We start from the raw sequence: 20,093 nt of genomic DNA, 5'->3' as shown, positions 1-20,093 counted from the left end.
GATTGTTATTTTAATATTTAGTTGATATGTCACTAATCCAATTGTCGGTTAGAGCAATCAAGAGCCGAATGTAAGATTTATTTGTATAAACAAAATAAATAAATCAATCTTAATAAATCTATAAAATCTAAGTATACAGTATAAAATATTAAATTAATTACTTTAAAGTTATAAAAATATTTCGATCATCATGCAAATTAAATCTGTATAACTATTAAAATTATCTCTCGATGTGACTTGATCTTTCATTCCAAAAACTTTCTTCAATAGGGTAAATTATGCTACAGTTATACTGTATTAGGTTTTAGATCTGAAACTTAACCAATACATAATAGATTAATTAACTCCGTTAAAGTCTAATAACCCTCAAAACTCGTACTTATATTATCTATTTAGATCATAACCTTTAAGTGTATAAAATTTATTTTTATTAATCACTTAAATTTATTATAAACTGATATTAAACTATTTAATTATTTGATTTTATTAAACAAAAAAATAATTAATATTAACCCACGTTAAAATTAATAGTTACATACAACGCAAGGACCGAGTCACCTGATATCTAAGGACATTTTGGAGAAATTCTGTCTCAGGGAGAAGCACAAAGCCGGCGGTCTAAATCAGCTTTATAGGAATAATGAAAAGCAAATTCGTATTTGCTTTCAGTAAATTACCATAATACCATGGCAAGCAATTCACCCTCTTAGTCTTTTGCCAGAGGGCAATCCTATGTATATATATATATAATTTTGAGTATATAATTAAATATAAAAATAATATATTGTTTATAATTATATATTTAATTTAAAATTATTTAATTACATAATAATATATTATTATATGAGCTAAGTAAATTTTAAGATATTAGATGTAATTTTTCGCTTAATATTGATCAGAACTGAAAGACAGTTTGTAACAAACTGCATACTTATGTTTCGGATTTGATGTGGCTTAGCAGTTGCATCTATTTTTTTTTTTAAATAAATAATTAAAGGATTTTATAAACGTAACAGAGATTTGAACCCAAAACTTCTCGTTAGATTCAAACTAATTGAACAAGAATTTCCTAAGTTGACAAATAATACCATAATACTAAATGTCACCTTTGAAGCCCCACTTATTTAGAAAAAATTAACATATCAACCCAAACTTAAAAGACAGATAGCAAAAATTAATATAATTATTGCCAAATCAAGCCAACTCGATGACCCACTTCCCTGGAAAAACTTGACACAGCTAGTCTGTATCTAATATGGACCCAGTGCATTATCATTTGGTGCAAATTTAACCTTATTTTAATTCCCCTCCAGCTAGTGTACACAATATTATTTAAAATGGTACAAATCAATCATTCAAATAAATATACAATAAGGAAATTAGTATTGGATACAATTACAAGAGGCTTAGTTGTGCTCACTGGGTATTTGTAAGAAAGCACTGTTTTTTTCATGAAAGAGGAGCAAAATGGCTTGATAGGATCGTTTTTTTTTTTGGGTAACAAAAAAACCTTACTTGAGTCGGACCATCTCTTTGAGATTGAATCGATCATATCAAACAGATGAAACCTCAAGTCTAATGACCGATCTCATAATCACTATACCAAATAAGTCGAAAGTTTAATTTTAAAATATTGTTAGAAGAGATTTGAATGATTGCTTTCATGTTTGAAATCTCTCTCTTTCGCCTTACCCCTTGAGGGAAAAATGGATACTTCATTGTTAATTCTACACTTTATGAGGACCCACCTTTTATAAGCATATATAAACAAGCAAGTAGTCTACAATGGGAGCTCTAACGGAGAGTTCAAACTGAAAAAGGGCAAAATGGGAAAGGATCCTTCCTGCAAGATTAGTACAGATATATATTTCTGGACAAGGTAGGCATGTGGGTTGATTCTTATTGGAGAGGTGGAACTTGCATAAAGAATTATTGAATATGAACTTCTTCGCAGAGAGAATTTCTTACTGACAAGCTAGTTGAGGTCCCCCACCCTCACCCAACACCCAACTTCTGTTCTTCAAGTTCCTATAAGCAAGACAGATATGCTTACATATAAAACTTAGCATTTTGATGCAGGCTTTAACAATAAGATAATATTTGAGAGTCTTTAACTAGATTTAGTTCAAGTAAACATGTGATTTTACCTGTCTACCTATCTACAGTGAAGATCCCAAGCAACATGGAATGTCTGATTTATATGCTACTTTCAAGAAAAGTGACATTGGGAAATTTAAATGTACATATTATTAACAAAGTATTACTTTATGATAAAATATGATGGCCTGGTTAAAACCAAGAAGCATAATTATAAATAGTGAAATCAAACTGCTTTATATAACCTAGAACTTTTATTTGTCAAAAAAAGAAACGTGTAAAAATCTAGAGAATGTTACACATAGGAGGTAAAAAGACTCACAAGATTAAACTCAGAAGGTCGCAACTCTGCAAAAACTTGGACCCAGAAAAATCTGAGATGTATATGTCAAAAATTTTAAGGCCATTTTTCATTGCTTCAGTACTCCAAATTCCTGTAGTAAATTGTTAAAAAGAAAAAAATAATGACATGAATCAAGATAAATAAATGAAGGTCACACTCCAAATATCCAAAATTAGGTCCCGGTTAGTTGAGTGGCATAAATTATTGCATCCCACATAAGGACAAAAATAAGCATTGTAAAACTCTCTAGTTTGATCCACTTGTCTTTGATTGATATAACTCTTATGCCCATATAACTCTGCAAAAAGATGCAGTAGTCCAAACTGTCATGGTTTTCATTTCAAACGTGTAAACCATTTTAAGCTTGGAAGAATGACAAATCCTCATCAGTTCCTAGAGATGCCCATAATAAATACAGATAATATTAACCTGAAAACTGTTTTTTATGCAAGTCAAGAAACGCTTATCAGAAATCAAATAAAGCAGCGCATCAGAAATCAAATAAAGCAGCGCCTCTTAAAGTACCCAAAAGTATATGGAAGGCGGTCTCATTTCCATTATATCAGCCATGATGCAACATGATCATGATAAGATGTGATGAGACTCCAAAGATCATACTTTCGCAGAGTATGCTCAATAATTTATTGCATATTGTAAATGAACCTTACACTGTAGCTAAAGTTGAGGATGAGGTTGATAAAAAATACACATTTTCACACAGTATGCTCAATAATTTATTACATATGGTACGTGAACCTTACACTGTAACTAAAGTAAAGGTGAGCTTAACAGAAAAATAGACACATGGAGCCCATATTCTTTCATGATGGGACAAGATTATCGAATCCTATGAAGGACTAGTTGTCTTTCAGACAAATAAAACAAATCTAAGAGATAGCTTGCATTAGTAATTTCATTTAGAGAGTTTTCCACCCATGATTAAACAAGATATCAAAATTTCCAATTCTGTGTTCATCAAATCTCAAACTTTGACATTGTCATCATCATGCATGAGAAAATTGACATTATTGAGCTCAAAACAATAAAATAAAAAGACATTTCATCATTGAAAAAAAGATAAGTGCAATATATGACTGCAGACAGTGATCCTCATAATTGTGCAGGTCAGATATGGATTTGAGTCAGACCAAAAACATCAGTTACTTCTTTGACAATACCATATCTGATCTATGAATTCGATTTACTTTGAATGTTCAACCACTTTGTCTAGAAGAGATGTCCACAGCTAAAACAAAATTACAGATCAATCAATATTCAGTTGGACAAGACAGTTATGTATTAATTGGAAACTAAGTACAATATTTTACAGGGTATTATCACTTCCAGAAAACTTGAGGTCACCCTTTTAAAGCCTCACATATCAGGAACTTTTAAAGTTTCAATCTGTAGTTCCAACTGGCCATGACTAAATTTCACAACTCTGAAAATCCTCTCTATAATGTATCAAAATATATGATGTTGTACTTTTGAAATCATTCATTTTCTTTAGGCCTCACCAAACCTGTTATAACATGTAAACAAATAAAAGGCAGTGGACGCAACTGACCACTAAGATTTTCAAATATTTCGTTTCTAAATTTTAATCAATTATTAATACCTTGAAACAAAAAGAGTTGGCTAGCTCACATAATTAAGTCTGCTCCTCATGCTAGATCTTAAGTCCCAAACTTCAAAACTTAAGCAAAGTAGTTCGAAAATAAATGGAGATGTATAAGAGCCTTCTTCCCTCCCCTTAACTAAAAGTAAGACCCTTAGATAATTCTTCCTTATCACTACCTAATTAATCTGGCAAGTGAATGGCAGACAAATTTGCACAATGATTGGTAGATTAATTTATTTTATCCACCAATCTTAATAGCTCAAGATAGATATAAGTTAAGAAATTTGATTTAAGCATCAAATGTATGGTCCCATTTAAACAAAGCATGATGTCTGATAAATACCTGCTCCTCCCTCTGAAAATCACTTCTTGTTCCGATGGTTTTGCCAACAAAACTTCACTTGACAGCTTCCTGTGACAACTCAATATACAAGCATACACAACTGCCCTTCTACTGCAACGCTACTCAATAGATAGAATCAAATTAACCATTTCTTTTGTGTTAATATCCAACAATCAGTAAAACCAACATCCAATGATCATTACAAACATGTTAAGCTCATCAACACCATTAACTACAATAAAACAGTAAATTAGTAACAATTCTATTGCATGGCATTCGAGAGGCCAGATCTCTCCTTCCTTTCCTCTATTGTTCCAGAATTCTTGCTTGATTCCTCCCTTCCTCTAGCCAATATACTTGATTCACTCCATAACCACTACCGTTCAGCTCAATATCTCTGTGGTCCAGTTTCTGTTTTGCTGTATGAGTTCATTTTGTGCTTCTCAGTTTGCTACCACCTGTGTCATTTCCTCCTCTCCTTTGTATTTGTTTTCCTCTCTTGTGAGAAATGTAAACATGCTGCCCAACATTACCCTGCCCATCCACAGACACCTTGTCCTCTTAGTAAAATTGAGGAAAGAGTTGTTTAAAAATCCTATTTAGCTCCCGTGAATTATCACAACTGTTGCCATTTATTGAGGAGTTCTAATTCCCCTTGGGGTGAATATCCATAGTCTAACACTTCCTCTGGTTGTACCACCAATTCATTTTCTTCATTTAGGAAATCCGACAGTGGCTGACTTGAAACGTTTGGGTCAATTCTGTTCTTTAACTGTGATACGTGAAAATAGGGATGAATTTTAGCCGTCAACGGAAGTTTCAACCTATAAACAACCATCCCTACTCATTCCAAGATCTCATAAGAGCCATAAAAATGTGGTCATAGCTTTTTGTTTGGGCAGCAAACTATGGATCGAAAACAATAAGACTGAATCTTGAGAAATACATAATCACCCACTTCATATTCCACTTCTCTCTTACCCTTATCTGCCACCTTTTTCATTCTCTCTTTGGCCGCGCAGAGGTTGTCCTTTAATTTATCCAAAAGCAAGTTTATTTCCTTGATCATTATGTTGACCTCTTCCACCTAAGATTCTTCATCTACCAACCGTAGTAATGCACGTGGATGTCTCTCATACATCGCAGGTTTTTTTTTTTTTGTTCTGATTTTGAAAATGATGTACTTCCACTAATTCAATTGTCAATGACAGAGAGATATCACTTCTGCGTTAGATAATTGGTTTTACTACATGTTGGCCTGGGTGGTCAGCATTGAAAAATACCAGCATAATTCCACCTATGGTATCAAATAATCTGATGTCTTTAGCAAAAATCTATAGTTTGATTAGTGTGGACAAATAGTGGCAGAAGATAAAGAAAGGAGCTTAACCATCTCTTGGTATCCATTAAAACAACACAGAAATGTCTGGTCATCCATGGGTCAAGTTGCATAAAGTCATTTAATTGGGACAATTCTAATAGGCCCAATGCCCACATCCAAATGTTTCCAAAACCAATATATCCCAATAAAGAAAGATCAATCCAACTTATACTTGAAAATTTAAACAGAATTTTTAAATCCAGGTTTGCTACTACAGCATCCTGCTGAATCACATTATAAGTCACCAAATGTGCCAAACTTTGATGGATGAGGAAACAGAAATGATATCAAGAACCTCGAAAGATAAAGAATAAGATTTTTATACTCTTAAGACTCCATCTGGTGTTCAAAAGTTATACACCATTTAAGAAAAGGCACATTCAGAAATTCCAATAAAACCTTGATCTAACAACATAATCTCTCCCTTCTGACCAACTGTCAAACTGAATGTGCAAACATTTTCCTAAAAGTAATTGAGAGCATCTATCTATTAGTGCTCTCATAAACCAATCAAGGCTAACATCAGCTTCCAATAATTTGTTAATCTGTCACTTTTAGTGGACACCACCCAAGAAGAAATCAACATATATGACAACATAAAACCAGATGGAATAAAGTTAGGTAGTCATCACCTCAAGCCCTAAATACATGCAAGATCAACTTTTTCATAGAAAAATTAGCCCTAATTACATGGAAGAAAAAACTTCATATATAAAAAGTAGCCCTAAAAGGCATTTCACTTAGTTACATCAGAATTGACATATCCATGATAATCATGAAAATCTTCAAATATAAAAATTTGACAAATAATTATTCTTGTATGTATTTAATTCGATATAAAGAAGTGCACGAACCATGATTCCTACTTGATTGGAATTCTTGAAATTTCATGAATAAAATAAACCAGATTCATTATGAAAACAGTCTGAAAGTATTGTCTATAATTCACCAAACACTTGCTAAATTTTTGCCTAACTTTCTGTTTAGAATGAGCTATTATTAGTGCAATCAATCGAAAACTTCCCGGAAAAATTTATTGCAGAACTAACGACTAGAAAATTAGAATCGAATAAATTAATATGATCTTCCATAATTAAATGAAATTGGCTATGAAAGACTTGCCTTCAACTCTGAGGAGATCTTCACTTCTCAGGCCTCGTAGCAACTAGCAACTGTAGTCTAGCTGAGAGGATGCAAGCAAAAACGGTTCATATTAATGGCCCTGACATACAAATAATCCGAACCTGACCATACCCAGATTTAGCATCTCACTCAAAAACCCTCCATGTATATTCACTGACGTCTCAACCATATCAGATTAAACACCAACTCGATCTGACTGTAAACACATACTTAAATGGGCGTTGTCATTCATTCATGGCCTATCAGTGATGGATGTTCTGTTGATTCACTATAATCTTTCGTGCATATCTTGATGATATACCTAATCACTAACTTCTATAAGAACTATGTTTGCCCGGTCTTACACCATATCTGTAAGGTAGTTTGATGACTTCAAATCAAAATATCAGTTTGCTACGAAGACTTACTATAAAACATGCTTTTCAATTGAGTTATTTAATGTTGTAATAATTATTATTATATTATTTATATCTTTAATCAAGATGATATTATAAATGCAAATATTTTAAAAACTAATATCTAATATATGTGTAAAATTTTCACGATCAATCGACATGTATTAAATCTCTTATCATAGTTTAATCATTTTAAAGATATTTATTTAAATTGTAAACACAATATAAGATAAGAAGAGTGTCATTTATTATTAATTAAAAATACGATTACACCGATGATACATGCATACTTATGTATTGTGTCACTATTAAAATTGTCAGAGAATAAGTAATTTGTGCATAAAAAGAAAGGATGCACACCTTTTCTAAGTTATGATGTATGTCCATATATTTGAACATAACATAAATAAAAGGTCAGTATTTATACCTAATTGTTCTTAGAGTTATACCAAATGATATTTAGAGATGTACGTGGTACATTGTAATACGAACAAGTGCATGAAAAAAAGAGTATTGGCACATAGATCATGAACACGTATATGATGAGTGAAAGTTAGAATCTGATATATGTATGATAGGCTATAGATTGTAATAAAACATATCCTAAAGTTATGAATATTAAAATAAGATTGAGACAAAGAGATTATTTATGTTTTCCAAGAGTAGGGTGATGAGACATAAAGATTCTACAGAGCACATGTGAGATCCGATGATCCTTAGAGTACATGTGTGGATATAAAAATCTCGAGTTAAAGAAAAATTTGTACCACCCATGGAAACATGACATTTTAACATTTGAAGGAATAGGTTTTTTATACAACTATTACAAAGGGGCATATATGACATAAGATGTGCACTCATAGAGAGGACACACTATTCACCACATGCACCATATAAAAGTGTTATGAGAGAGAGTTCGTAGATGGGCATTCATGAGAGATGTCATGACAAGTTCATACACTTTATACACATCATGAACATCAATATCCTGAGAGAGTTAGTCACATAGTCAAAGTGTCAAACATATGTTTTAACCAAGTTTATCGACAAAAAGAAAAGAAGAAGCTATAAGAATGTTTTCACTGTAATGACTCAATGTTATACATGTGATGCATTTCATATTATTTGAGAAAGGGTAGCAATGAACCCTACATAATGTGAGAGATTAATATTAGAAATGTGAGATAGTTTTTTAGAAAGGAATATTGAAAATTATTTATTGTAGGATATATACTTCTATTTATTGAGTGTTTTATCATTCACCTTATTCTATTTGATTTTGTAGGTAAACGTTGATATGGTAATGACTAGTCAACTGTGAAAAGGTATAAGAGGGACATACACACACACACTTACTTTAAAACAACATTAGACACGAGAGATGGAGAGAGAGAGAGAGATTATGTTGATGTTGTTTATGATTGTATTGGATATTGTTTTATAGGGGATTTATTCCATGTTTATTTTAATAATAGAGCATTTTGGTAATTTTAGAAATGTTGGAAGTTTTAATTACTTGAAATGCATGTTCTAACTTAAGTAGCATTTCCTTCCGGAGGCCAAAACCTCTAATGCGGGGGGTTATAGTTGGTATTAGAGTAAGATAACCATGAAGCTAAAGTGATGATGGCTATTGGTGTTGATGGCATTACGAGCAAAGTTTTATGATTCATGGTGGTATCAGGGACGATATTTTATGACGGTAGTATGAGGATATGGATAATGATGACGGTTGTCAATGTTGGCAGCCATGATGACAACAATGTTTAGGGGAATCAAATTTTAAAGAATTTCAAAGTAACCAAGCGATGATGTTAGAACAACGCCAAAGTGAAGAAACGACATAACATCAAACAATGTCATTCCTCTCACTATGTGAGATACAAAATAACACAGTTTCCCTTTTATAAGTTATTTTCTATTAATGGTGTTAGGTTTTGGATAATGTTTTTAAAATTAAATTGAATCAATTAATTTAATCAGAAACTTATCCATAACTCAATTCGATTATCTATAAATTTGAACTGATTTTAAACTTAATCAAACCTGATTTAAACCATTTAAGAGAAAAAACTAGTCAAAATCAAGTAAATCCGGTTTCACAAAATTTAAAACCAATCAATTTTACTCATTAATTATCACACAGTTGTAGCTTTTGTGATTTTGTCTTATATTAGTTATACTTATATTAAAATATGTGTTTTTTCTTACATTAAACTTAAAAGTTAAAAAAAAAAAAACTTAAAATTACAAAAATTACAATTTAAAATGAATAAAAGTTAGAACCCTAATACATTACCCCTACTTTCAACCCTATCACAAAAGAGGCAACAAACTCCAACTTTCTCCCATTTTACCACAAAACACGTCATCTTTGCATAGATGGAAATCACAAAATTCAACTTAATTTTTTCTTCATTTTTGCTCTATCCTTCATACTCGTACATAATAACTTTTTTATAAATTTCAAATAAACAGTAAAAGGGACATAGTTTTGTTCATGAACCAAACAATTTTTTGCTTTAGATTTATGATGAACTTATAGAAAATTTTGAGATGAAGATAGTTGCTTCCAATGAACTTCATATTGGTTTTGTTTAAAAAATATATTCAATGTTTAATATTATTTAAAAAATATATAATAATATATGATTAGATTGAACTAATTAATTGAACTGTAAACTAATTTATAATCATGTCAATCATTAATCCGGTTTTAAAAATCTTGGTTTTGGATAAGATAATGTTTATGCATTCAAAGAGTAGAAAAATGTTTTTTAAAAATTATTTATTAAATTATTACTCATTAACCCAAAAAAAAAAAGAAAATTACAATAAACCCTATGAGTCCAGCAGAAGGACCCAATTCATCGAACTCGAAGACTACAGGGACGAAGAGTCCATTTAACCAATTTGATTACCTTTAACTTGAAGTTAAGACTCTGATCAAGGAAAGATAACCACTAAACCACGTCAAGTCACAGTCAGACACAGTTCTCTTATCTCCATCACCAACGATCGTCCGTCGCCACTCCACCATCATCCACTCAGTTCAATATTCAATCCGAAAAAGGTTTTCGTTTGACTGCATCCGCTAGATTTCTCATCATGAACTGCGAAGTCTGCCAACTCAAAGAATTGGTAATTACAATCAACTTCTTAATTAAGAAGTTATTTAGTATGATTTGTTGAGTTGATTCTCTGTTCTTTTATAAAATTAGTATAATTTCACTTTTTAATAAATCTATCCTGTTTAATTTTTTATAGGAAGTCGAACACTATGAATTGCGAGAAGTTTTACGCTGTAAGTAAACATTTAACTATATCTAATTATGCTGAAATCATCTTTAATCGTTTTTATGATTTCATAATTTGGAATAATTTGAGTCCAACTTAATTTAATTTTTGTATAGGAATTTATGTGTAGTTCTGCACTAGCGAAAGGGGCTGTGCATTGTCACAATTCTTTGTGCTGTTAGCTTGTAAATACAATTCATTTACATTGATTAGCCTCATCATTGTGGTGAATACAATCCATTCACATGGTGATGCACAAATAACTGAGTGAATAAACTCCATTTCACCATAAGCACATCCATGTAGCTTTTTCACATGTGATTGAGTTTTCACACAGATGGTGTGGCATTTGAGTGGTTTGGTCAACTAGAGCTGTGCTATATGTGTGTGTGCAAGAAACTGAAGTTGCAAGGTTATAATGGTTGCAGGCATATTACACACAATTGTGTTTCAACGGGCATTAGGTCTTGTGCGGCCTAAGGACATTGATCTAGAACTGTTTGAAATCACATATGTAAGCAATTCTGATTTACTGCCTAATCTTGTGATATTTGTGTAGTGGAGCGGTAGAAATGGCTTTGATTTCCAAGCGTTTTTTAATGGTTTTGGATGGTCACTGTATTGTTGAATAATAGGTGCAATGTGGGGATGCGGATGTTGAAAAGAAAATAGACGAGAAGATTGAACAATTCATAAGTTGGGTTGAAAAACACCCCAACAAAAAAAGTCAAGTGAGTCATGAGTTTAATTTGGTGTATCTTTTAGTTTGTTGGTATACTCATATGCCTATAATTTCTACATGTTGTAATCTTTTCCAAGAACAATAGTCATCAAAGTTTGTTAATGCTGATTGAGTTTTTGCATGTGACACCCCAGTAGGGCATTAACATTTTAACCTTTTCTTATTATATAAACTATCAATTTCGATGGGCATGCATGTGATACCTTAGTAGGGACATTTGCATTTCAACATCTTTTGATTATATAGCCTATCATTTTCCATGGGTACGAAAAATCTGGTTATGGATATCACATGTTGAATGCTCTTTTCAGTGAGAATTTAATTTTTGTGACACATATTGCTACAAATATGAGTTTTTGGTTACGATTTTAATTATGGGCATTTCTTAACTTGTTTTGTTATTTGCATGTTGCTGAATTTATATGTTGTTCATTTAACTTTTGACTTTTACACTTCATTTCGCTTGTTGTTGAGGTTCTTCATCTGCTTTGTTAGTTTCTTGTCATTTTTAATATTTAAGAGTTTGCTTCTTTTGCTGATTTCTGGATTAACATCACAGATATGTTTATCTTTCTATGAAGTCAAAAAAAGTAAACAGTCATGGTTCCCTAACAAGATTGAACGCCTATATTGGGAACAGTGGTATGTGAACTTGAATGTGTCCCAACTCCCAAGAGCACATTCTAGTAAGTCTCAGCATTCCAAAGTTATTGTTGATCCTGGAGGTATATATCACATTTTCACATATAATGTAAAGAATTTCTAATGTTTCAGTCTCTAAATGGAAGCTTATTTCCATTTACCTTGTTCTGCTTTTGAAAACAGAGAATGCATCAGAGGAGCGAAGTGCTCGCCGGGCAGCACTTGAAGCTTCTCTTCGCGATGTTTTATTTCAAATAATAAAATTTGTAAATGAGAAAAAGGACCATGTTCCCCCTATATCTGAGGGTGTCATTTATTTTCCATTTGAAATAACTATGCCAAGGTCAGCTGCCCTTTTTTCTTTTACCTGATTTAACTAGATTTGTAGCATAATTTTGTGTTTATTTTGTCACTTATCACACAAGTTGTGTATGTGAAAAGAGAGATTGTTTGCCTTTCATTCTTATATGCCATACATCTCTTGCTTTTATACTCATCTTTATTTCCTTGAACTATATCTATGTGATGCAATGCCTTTCATTTGGATGGATTTTTGTAACTATTTCAGCAACATTACAATGCCTTCAAAGTTGCATAACATGTACTTGAGAATTTATGTCATTGATTGAAGTTGTGGGACATGTACTTGAAAATTTATGTCATGGATTAGTTTCATTGAACAGCCTTTGTTTGTCTTCTCAATATTTTTGCAGAAAAAGAACACCGGAAACTTTTTAATCTTGTATTTGATGGAAGAAAAATAGTGTTCAAAGTTGCTCTTGAGTAAGATGAAAAAATGGACTAGGAGACTGTATTAAACACAATCCTTGTATAAAATTGGTATCATCTTTGTTTACCACACCTGTAGGTTGGTGGTTGTTTTTCTATAAAGGTCTTTATAGTCAGACTGCTAATAATCATGACTTTTTTCCTATTCTTATGCATTACTGGTTCATGGTCTATTTGGGCTCTATAATTTGCCTCAGAATTGATCTATGCCTGCAATTGAAAAAGAGGGTTGAGGTAGTATTAAGGACATATGATGGTGGTTTAAGGCTCCTGACATCTTTGAATGCCAGTGACATAGAGAAATAAATACAGAAAGCATAATAACTTCTTTTAGCAACATCATGTGTGATACTACAGTTTATTTGAGGTCTAGAATTCAGAGTGAATGTATTGACTAGAAGAAGTTCTAACTTAAATCATACCACAACTTTTCTCTCTATGTGATCATTTTGGTCCAGCATGTCTGATTGTTTAACCACCCAAGTAAGATCTAATGCATATATCATCTGGCACAAAATTCAACTTTAGAATATTGGCATCCTGCCTCACATTGCATTGTTGAGATCGCACTATGTTAATTGTGCTCTTATTAATTTCTGTGGAGTAAAGTAATGGCAGAGACACAGAGTGATCAGTTTAAACTTTCACCATGGTGATCATCAACCCCAAATGCTGAATTTTCCAAACAAACAGATTGTTATTTATTTTTTATACTTTTTGCTGAGAAACCTAGAAGACTTTTATCAAGGGAAGACTGCACAGCATTGTTTGTTATTTATGCTTTGAGGAATCCAGTTTCTTTAAGGGTATTGAATTGAAATAATACAAGAAAATTTGTGTGATTATATGAATATTATGGTGGGGGTTAGAACAAATCATTTGTTGGTCTTTTTATGCTAGTAAAAATATATCCAATGCATATTTTGGTTTGGATTCAATGTCAATTATTTATTGGGTTTCTTTGTGCTCATGAAAATCCAACCAATGCATTTTTGGTTTGAATATATTATCTTATTTTCTTATAATTGGCTTGGTATTTGCATATAACTTATAAATCTGATTGCATTGGACACTTAGCATATGATTAAGAAATCCGAGTTCACAACCTTTTAGGCAGATGCAGAAACCTTTCCCAACCATGTTTAGCTGAAATTTTATTGGACCAAAAAAGAAGAGTCAAATGAACTACTTTTAGTGTCCCATGCAAATGATACAAATCTGTTTTACTGTTTCTGTTCATGCCACCAACCAAATTATCCGTTCTCCTTTTATGAATTGAGCTAGCAAGAAAAATTGTTCTTGATGCATGTGTTGCCTTGTCTTATAAGAAATTACTCCATGCAGTTCATCGGATTCTGCTTTTGGGATGGATATGATAAAGAGAATGCTGCAGACTGGGCATCCAACCATGCTCAGCTGATGATAGAGTCGGGGAGCTGAATCACTTCTAAATAAAAATGATAAATTATGCCCCATTGATTACAATATTTACCATTAAGTGGAGGAAATCCCTATTTCAAGGAAAGCGTAGAGGTGAAGTAGTAATTTTCATTTTTCTCGTTAATAGCATTGCTGTCTGCAGTTCATGATTTTCTGGTTTTTTAGTGTTGTGTATAAAAGCAATTCATAGGTGAATGTTGAGATACACCTTCTTTGTGAACACAGCTTTCTTCTTCTCTTTTTAACTTAAATATATATGTATCTTCCTAAACAGGTGCTATGAATCATGATGTTGCCTTTTTCTTTTTAAATATGAATTTTTGCGCATAGGTGTGACATGAGCTTCCTTGTTTATTCTAGGTAAATACCAGCAACTGTCACGGATTCATTGTTGTTGGCATTCATTTTACCAATTATAAGCTTCCTTGTTGATGCATAGGTGTGATATATCATGTGTGCATTTATTTGTATACCCAAAAATAGATACACATGATGTTACTCACTCAATTGCAATGAACGTATGCGTACCTACTTTGAGTACATAAATGAGTACATAATTATGTATATCATTAAGTGATTAGGTGATTTTAAATTAAAAATAAAATAACACTTAATTACATTACGACATATTATATGTGTACTCAAAAGTAAGTGTACATAGTATTGCTCATTCCATTGCTCTAATTTGCATTTAATACTTTGGTTATCTTTGCTCTTATGATGCTGGTGTTTTTATGGTATTGTAACCTGTTTACCAGTTAATCTAACAACGGTATCAGTATTTCTTCTTTCATTCAAAAGATCTTTCTATCAGTAATTTGCTAGACATGAATAAATTGGCTTTGTCCATCTAAGAACAGAACATACCTACCATATTTTTAATATTCACATAATTTTAGTTACCAATATTCTATTATAAACAATACTCATCCAATGAGAAAAGATAATATATATCATGATATGTATCAAATTAATATGATATAATAAATATATTGTATGATACTATATATATTATCGATATAAATAAATACATTTTTTAAAAAAAGAATGAAGATGTCTTAGAGGTTTATATAAAAAATTTTAAATTTTTAAGAATATTTTATGATATTTTTTAAAATAATGGTTTATTAATTAAACATTTTTTATTATTTTATTTTTTAAAAATTGTATTATATGATATTCCATATGTAATTAAAAAAATTAAAATTTTAATATATAATATAATATGCTATTAGACTAACAATGTCGAATTCAATGATGCCTCGTCAATGCAAGTTCTATAACTTCTACCACCTCTGCAGTATGTATCATGAGCTTGAAAAATATTTTATTTAACTTTAAAAAATATTTTTAAATTTATATTTACTCATAAAAAAAATAGAAAAAATTGATTTGTGCAAATCAATGGGAACGCATTAAATGGAGAGATGGAGTGGGCAATGAACCGTGGGAGGTGGCATGATCTTGTTGGCTGTGGGGCGACGGAATTTGGCTATATAAACCCACCCTGTTTTCATTATATTTACATCATAATGATCAGTTCTCCTACTTCTGTGCTCCATTGATCTTGCTTTCATCTTTCTTTTTTAATTAATTATATTTACAACAATTTGTAATAAGAAAGAAAAGAAATAACGGGTGAAACGGGTTGTTAGAATTCCTCATGTCTAATGTGAAAATTTTGGAATTGGGTTGAGAATTAATTTATTGAAAATAAGTATTGTTTAGATAGTCACAACTTAACAAATTTTGCAAGGAAATTGTTAAACATAAAATTATATGTATATATTGAAAATACGCTCATTGGCTAACCAGTTGCCCTGTGGCTTTTTTGAAAGCGGAAGATGACAATTCTAGAAAGGCAAGTAACAAACCTTTGTCGCATTTGTGTAGGCTTTATGATTGAGACCAAGTCATGCATGTGCATTTTTCGGTCCTTTGTCTAGTGCTGCAAAGCAAATGTCCCCACAGCCTCCAAGGGTGGCGTGACCTGTAACATTTCACACTTGCACCTATTCATACCTGTTATTTTGCCAGATTGTTATTAAAGCCAAGGGCATTGCTGCTAGTTTCTAAACTTTATGGGTGTTAATTGAGCTGTATGAGTGTACAATTATTAAACCTTATAAAGCAGAATAATAATAAACACTTACCCTCAACTTCTAGTTATTTAAATATAGTTATCAATAAATTATGATATGATATAAATAAAAAATAATATATATAATAAAATATATCAAATTAAAATGATATAATATATATGATCGATACAGATCAATATACATTTAAAAAAATAATATAATAAGAATGTATATAAGAAATTTTAAATTTTTAAAGGTATTTTGACATTTTTAAAATGATGGCGTATCAATTATATATTTTTTATTTTTTAAAAATTATATTATATGATATGATACTCGATACATGAAGCTATCAAGCTCCCTGGAAAAAGATAATGAAACAAAGGGAAGGATAGAGAAAATGATGAAAAAAAAAAAAAAAGACCTGAATGAAGTAAAATTATTGTTATAACATTTATATATTTGATAATAGTGTTTGGACATGTTAGAATTTTAGAAAATGACCTTTTTTACCTTTCAAATTAACAATTTACAATGACAGAATTGATGGATAGGTGAGAAAATAAAATTTTAAAGTTAAAAGGTAACAATTTGTTTCATAGAAGTTTAGGGGGTCATTCCGCCCAGCAAATAATTCATTGAACAACCGCAGTTGCCGTCATGTGGTTTCCGGTCAGATGTCAATTATTAATTATCATCCACTGAATACTCCTTCTTTCCCAGATACGTTGCACCTGGATGTATAAATATACCATTAAGTAATACCTTATATATAATTGAAAATTAACCAATTATATTATGATAGGTTAAATTATGTGGATATATAATAATATTATTTATATAAATTAATAAAATTATGTATATTTATTTTAAATATATAATAATATGAATCTTATAAAAATTAGACACCGTATTTTGCAATCCTGACACCAATATAGATTAATTATGCGCAATCTCCTTGCTAAGGTCAAGTGAACATTGTAATATCAATATCATTATTTGGGTTACACGATTGTGATTAAAATATGTGATAGTGATTTTGATATTAAATTATATGAATCATATAATCTTATATTAAAAATTTATGTTTTTTAATATAAAAATTATTTTTTGTATTTGAAATCTAACACATAATTAAATATTTATTTATATATTTAAAATAAATATACGTAAAATTTTTTTAAACAATATGATGTAAACCAAGCATCACAAGCCAAGACAACCAATGGAGAGTTGCATATTTTAGGCCCAATTTTTTCACTTTTCAGTTAAAACCGAAAATGTTTTTCTGGGTATCTTTCTCTTGAATCGATGAACGAATGAGAGGGCAGTCGGAAGAAAAATCAAGAGTGACTTTGTTGACTTTGACTTGCTTTAAAACAGAGATGATGCCGTTGAACTGGCAGGAAAGAGAGAGAGATTCGAGGACAGACTGATAAGAGAGACAACAGTGAGCGAGGTTGGGCCAGGTGGTGCTGGCGCTGCAGCCGGCAGGGCCAGCGTTGCTGTGGAATGTGACAGAAAGAGGAGTCGTGGTAAATAGAACAGGTATCTTTCAATGATAGATGCATATTTAACGTTTCTAAAATTAGGTAGGAATATGACCTTTACTCTATTTTAGGACTTTTCTTAATTAAAAATAATAAAATTATGTATAATATATATTATTATATAATTAAAAATAATTAATTAAAAATAAAATAATATTTAATTATATAATAATATATTTATATTATTAATATATATAAATTATATACGAAAATTATGATTACATATTATCGCTGAAATTCAAATATTTATTGTAAATTAAATAATAAAAAACAATTTTCCACTGTTTCAACTACTTTGTTGCAGCTGAAGTCTCTATATATCTGAGCAAGCTGCGCGTAACTGAGAGAAGATAGCCATGGAAACTGTAAAACACTTTGTTTTAATTCACGGAGCTTGCCATGGAGCCTGGTGCTGGTACAAGGTTTTGAGTCTGCTCAAATCAGCTGGTCATCGTGTCACAGCTATTGACTTGGGCGCTTCCGGGATCAACCCCAAGCGGCTCGATGAGATTTCTTCATTTTCAGATTACGTGCAGCCTTTGATGGAGTTCATGGGCTCTCTTAAACAAGAAGAAAGGGTGATTTTGGTTGGCCACAGCTATGGTGGTCTCTGTATATCTCTTGCCATGGAGAAATTCCCTGGGAAAATTTTAGTCGCTGTGTTTGTGTCTGCTTATATGCCTCATTACAAGTCTCCCCCTGGAACTCTAATCCAAGAGGTAAATAATTTCTTTACTGTTTATGTTAGCTTTTAAATGCCATTCAACAAGTTGTATTAATCTGATGACCAAGCTTCTTTCTTTCTGTTTTTGGCTATATATAATCAGTATTTTAGCAGGACACAAGTAGAATCCTTATTGGATTGCCAGTTTACATTCAACCAAGGCCTGGAAAAGCCCCCAACTTCAGCTCTCTTTGGCCCTGAATACATGAAGAACACAGCATACAAGCACTGCTCATCAGAGGCAAGTTTCATTTCATTTCTCTTACTAACTTGTAACCCCGACGGTTAATTTGAGTGGTAATGGAGGGGACTCTATGTATAAATGGGCATGGATTTAAATTCTCTATATGAAATTTTGAAACTAAACTTTTGATTTATCTGATGTATTAGTTATAACTTTTATTATTAGATTTGGATTTTACCTGATCAGTGAGATTGGTTTGGCTCTGGTAAAGTTACTTGGAGCAATTAATAGATATTGTATTTGCGGCATGCAGGATTTAGAATTGGGCAAGAGTTTGGTTAGACCAAGTGGGTTGTTCTCGGAGGACTTGTCCAAGGAGTCTTTGTTAACAAAAGAGAACTATGGGTCAGTTGATCGGGTTTTTATCATCTGTGAAGAAGATGAAGTGGTGAAGGAGGACTTTCAACTGCAGATGATTCAGAATCATCAACCAAAAGAGGTGAAGAAGATCAGTAGAGCTGGGCACATGGTGATGCTCTCTAGGCCTGCAGAATTTTGTCAAACCTTACAAGATATTGCTGTCAATTTCGAATCCTGAAATTACCAGATTTAATTTCGAATTATATCAGATTAACCTAAATAAATTTTGTGTCAAAAAACTCAATTCTAACTTGATATTTTTTGTATTATGTTGGGTTGGGTTAATAAATCATATTAAAAATTGTCAACTCTAATATTATCATATAATTAAACTTAATTTATCTTTAATTTTTAAATATCTAATTATATAATAATATATTATTATTTATATATAAAATTACGTATAAAAATTATACACATAAGACTCTTCTTTATTTATTTGGAAGGCAAGGAGTGATTTATTTAATTATGGGAAATTGAAATTTTTAGTACTATTTTATTCCGTGTATATAAAATTGTCACATATCCTAAAGCTTTAACAAATATACCACAACAGTAACCACCTTCCCCAAAATACCCCTCTTTAATCTTTCATGCATAAATTCTCTCTCTTTTTCTCTGTAACTTTTTTTCCTCTTCTTCCTCTTCTTCCAAAGTGATAAAGGAATCACTCTTACTTCTTCCTCATCTTCAAAAACAAAAGCAGGAAGGAAAAAACTGAATTCTTCAGATTAAGAACTCTGTTAAGTGAGGATATAAAAAAAAGAGCAAACTACAAAAAAACTCAACCATATTCACTTTATATCCTAAAAAAGATGACCATCGAAGAAGATTAATTAGTAGGATTTAACTGAAAAAAAAATTAGTATTTAAAGATTAAAACTGAAAAAAAAAATGTTAG

The 20,093-nt window shown here is 31.4% G+C and overlaps 2 protein-coding genes and 1 long non-coding RNA gene across 3 annotated transcripts; 2 read left to right on the top strand and 1 right to left on the bottom strand.

The window, feature by feature from the left end:
- Positions 1-1,275: 1,275 nt before the first annotated feature.
- LOC123198698 lies at positions 1,276-7,337 on the bottom strand. The gene is made up of 3 exons (XR_006498122.1): positions 4,405-7,337; positions 2,420-2,531; positions 1,276-2,028 (listed from the first exon to the last, which is right to left on the bottom strand). It is a non-coding gene; the product is annotated as an uncharacterized LOC123198698 (long non-coding RNA).
- Positions 7,338-10,191: 2,854 nt separating this feature from the next.
- Positions 10,192-14,544, top strand: LOC123198496 (autophagy-related protein 101). Its single transcript, XM_044613178.1, has 7 exons — positions 10,192-10,464; positions 10,591-10,627; positions 11,049-11,134; positions 11,256-11,351; positions 11,922-12,087; positions 12,188-12,347; positions 14,138-14,544. The coding sequence occupies exons 1-7, from the start codon at positions 10,432-10,434 to the stop codon at positions 14,211-14,213; spliced, it is 654 nt and encodes a 217-aa protein (XP_044469113.1). The 5' UTR covers positions 10,192-10,431; the 3' UTR covers positions 14,214-14,544.
- A 3,625-nt stretch (positions 14,545-18,169) lies between these two features.
- Positions 18,170-19,447, top strand: LOC123199497 (methylesterase 10-like). The gene is made up of 3 exons (XM_044614530.1): positions 18,170-18,583; positions 18,692-18,829; positions 19,086-19,447. Exons 1-3 carry the CDS (start codon positions 18,221-18,223, stop codon positions 19,368-19,370), a joined length of 786 nt encoding a protein of 261 aa, XP_044470465.1. The 5' UTR covers positions 18,170-18,220; the 3' UTR covers positions 19,371-19,447.
- Positions 19,448-20,093: the final 646 nt, after the last annotated feature.

Source organism: Mangifera indica, chromosome 16, assembly GCF_011075055.1.
Source record: "Mangifera indica cultivar Alphonso chromosome 16, CATAS_Mindica_2.1, whole genome shotgun sequence".
Taxonomy (NCBI): Eukaryota; Viridiplantae; Streptophyta; class Magnoliopsida; order Sapindales; family Anacardiaceae; genus Mangifera; species Mangifera indica.
This window is presented reverse-complemented; position numbering and strand designations above follow the sequence as displayed.

Coding starts and splice junctions, on each gene's coding strand:
- LOC123198496 (XM_044613178.1), top strand. CDS start 10,432: ATGAACTGCGAAGTCTGCCAACTCAAAGAATTG. Junction 11,135..11,255: donor AACTGTTTGAAATCACATAT/GTAAGCAATTCT, acceptor GTTGAATAATAG/GTGCAATGTGGGGATGCGGA. Junction 12,348..14,137: donor TTTGAAATAACTATGCCAAG/GTCAGCTGCCCT, acceptor TACTCCATGCAG/TTCATCGGATTCTGCTTTTG.
- LOC123199497 (XM_044614530.1), top strand. CDS start 18,221: ATGGAAACTGTAAAACACTTTGTTTTAATTCACGGAGCTTGCCATGGA. Junction 18,584..18,691: donor CTGGAACTCTAATCCAAGAG/GTAAATAATTTC, acceptor ATATATAATCAG/TATTTTAGCAGGACACAAGT. Junction 18,830..19,085: donor ACAAGCACTGCTCATCAGAG/GCAAGTTTCATT, acceptor TGCGGCATGCAG/GATTTAGAATTGGGCAAGAG.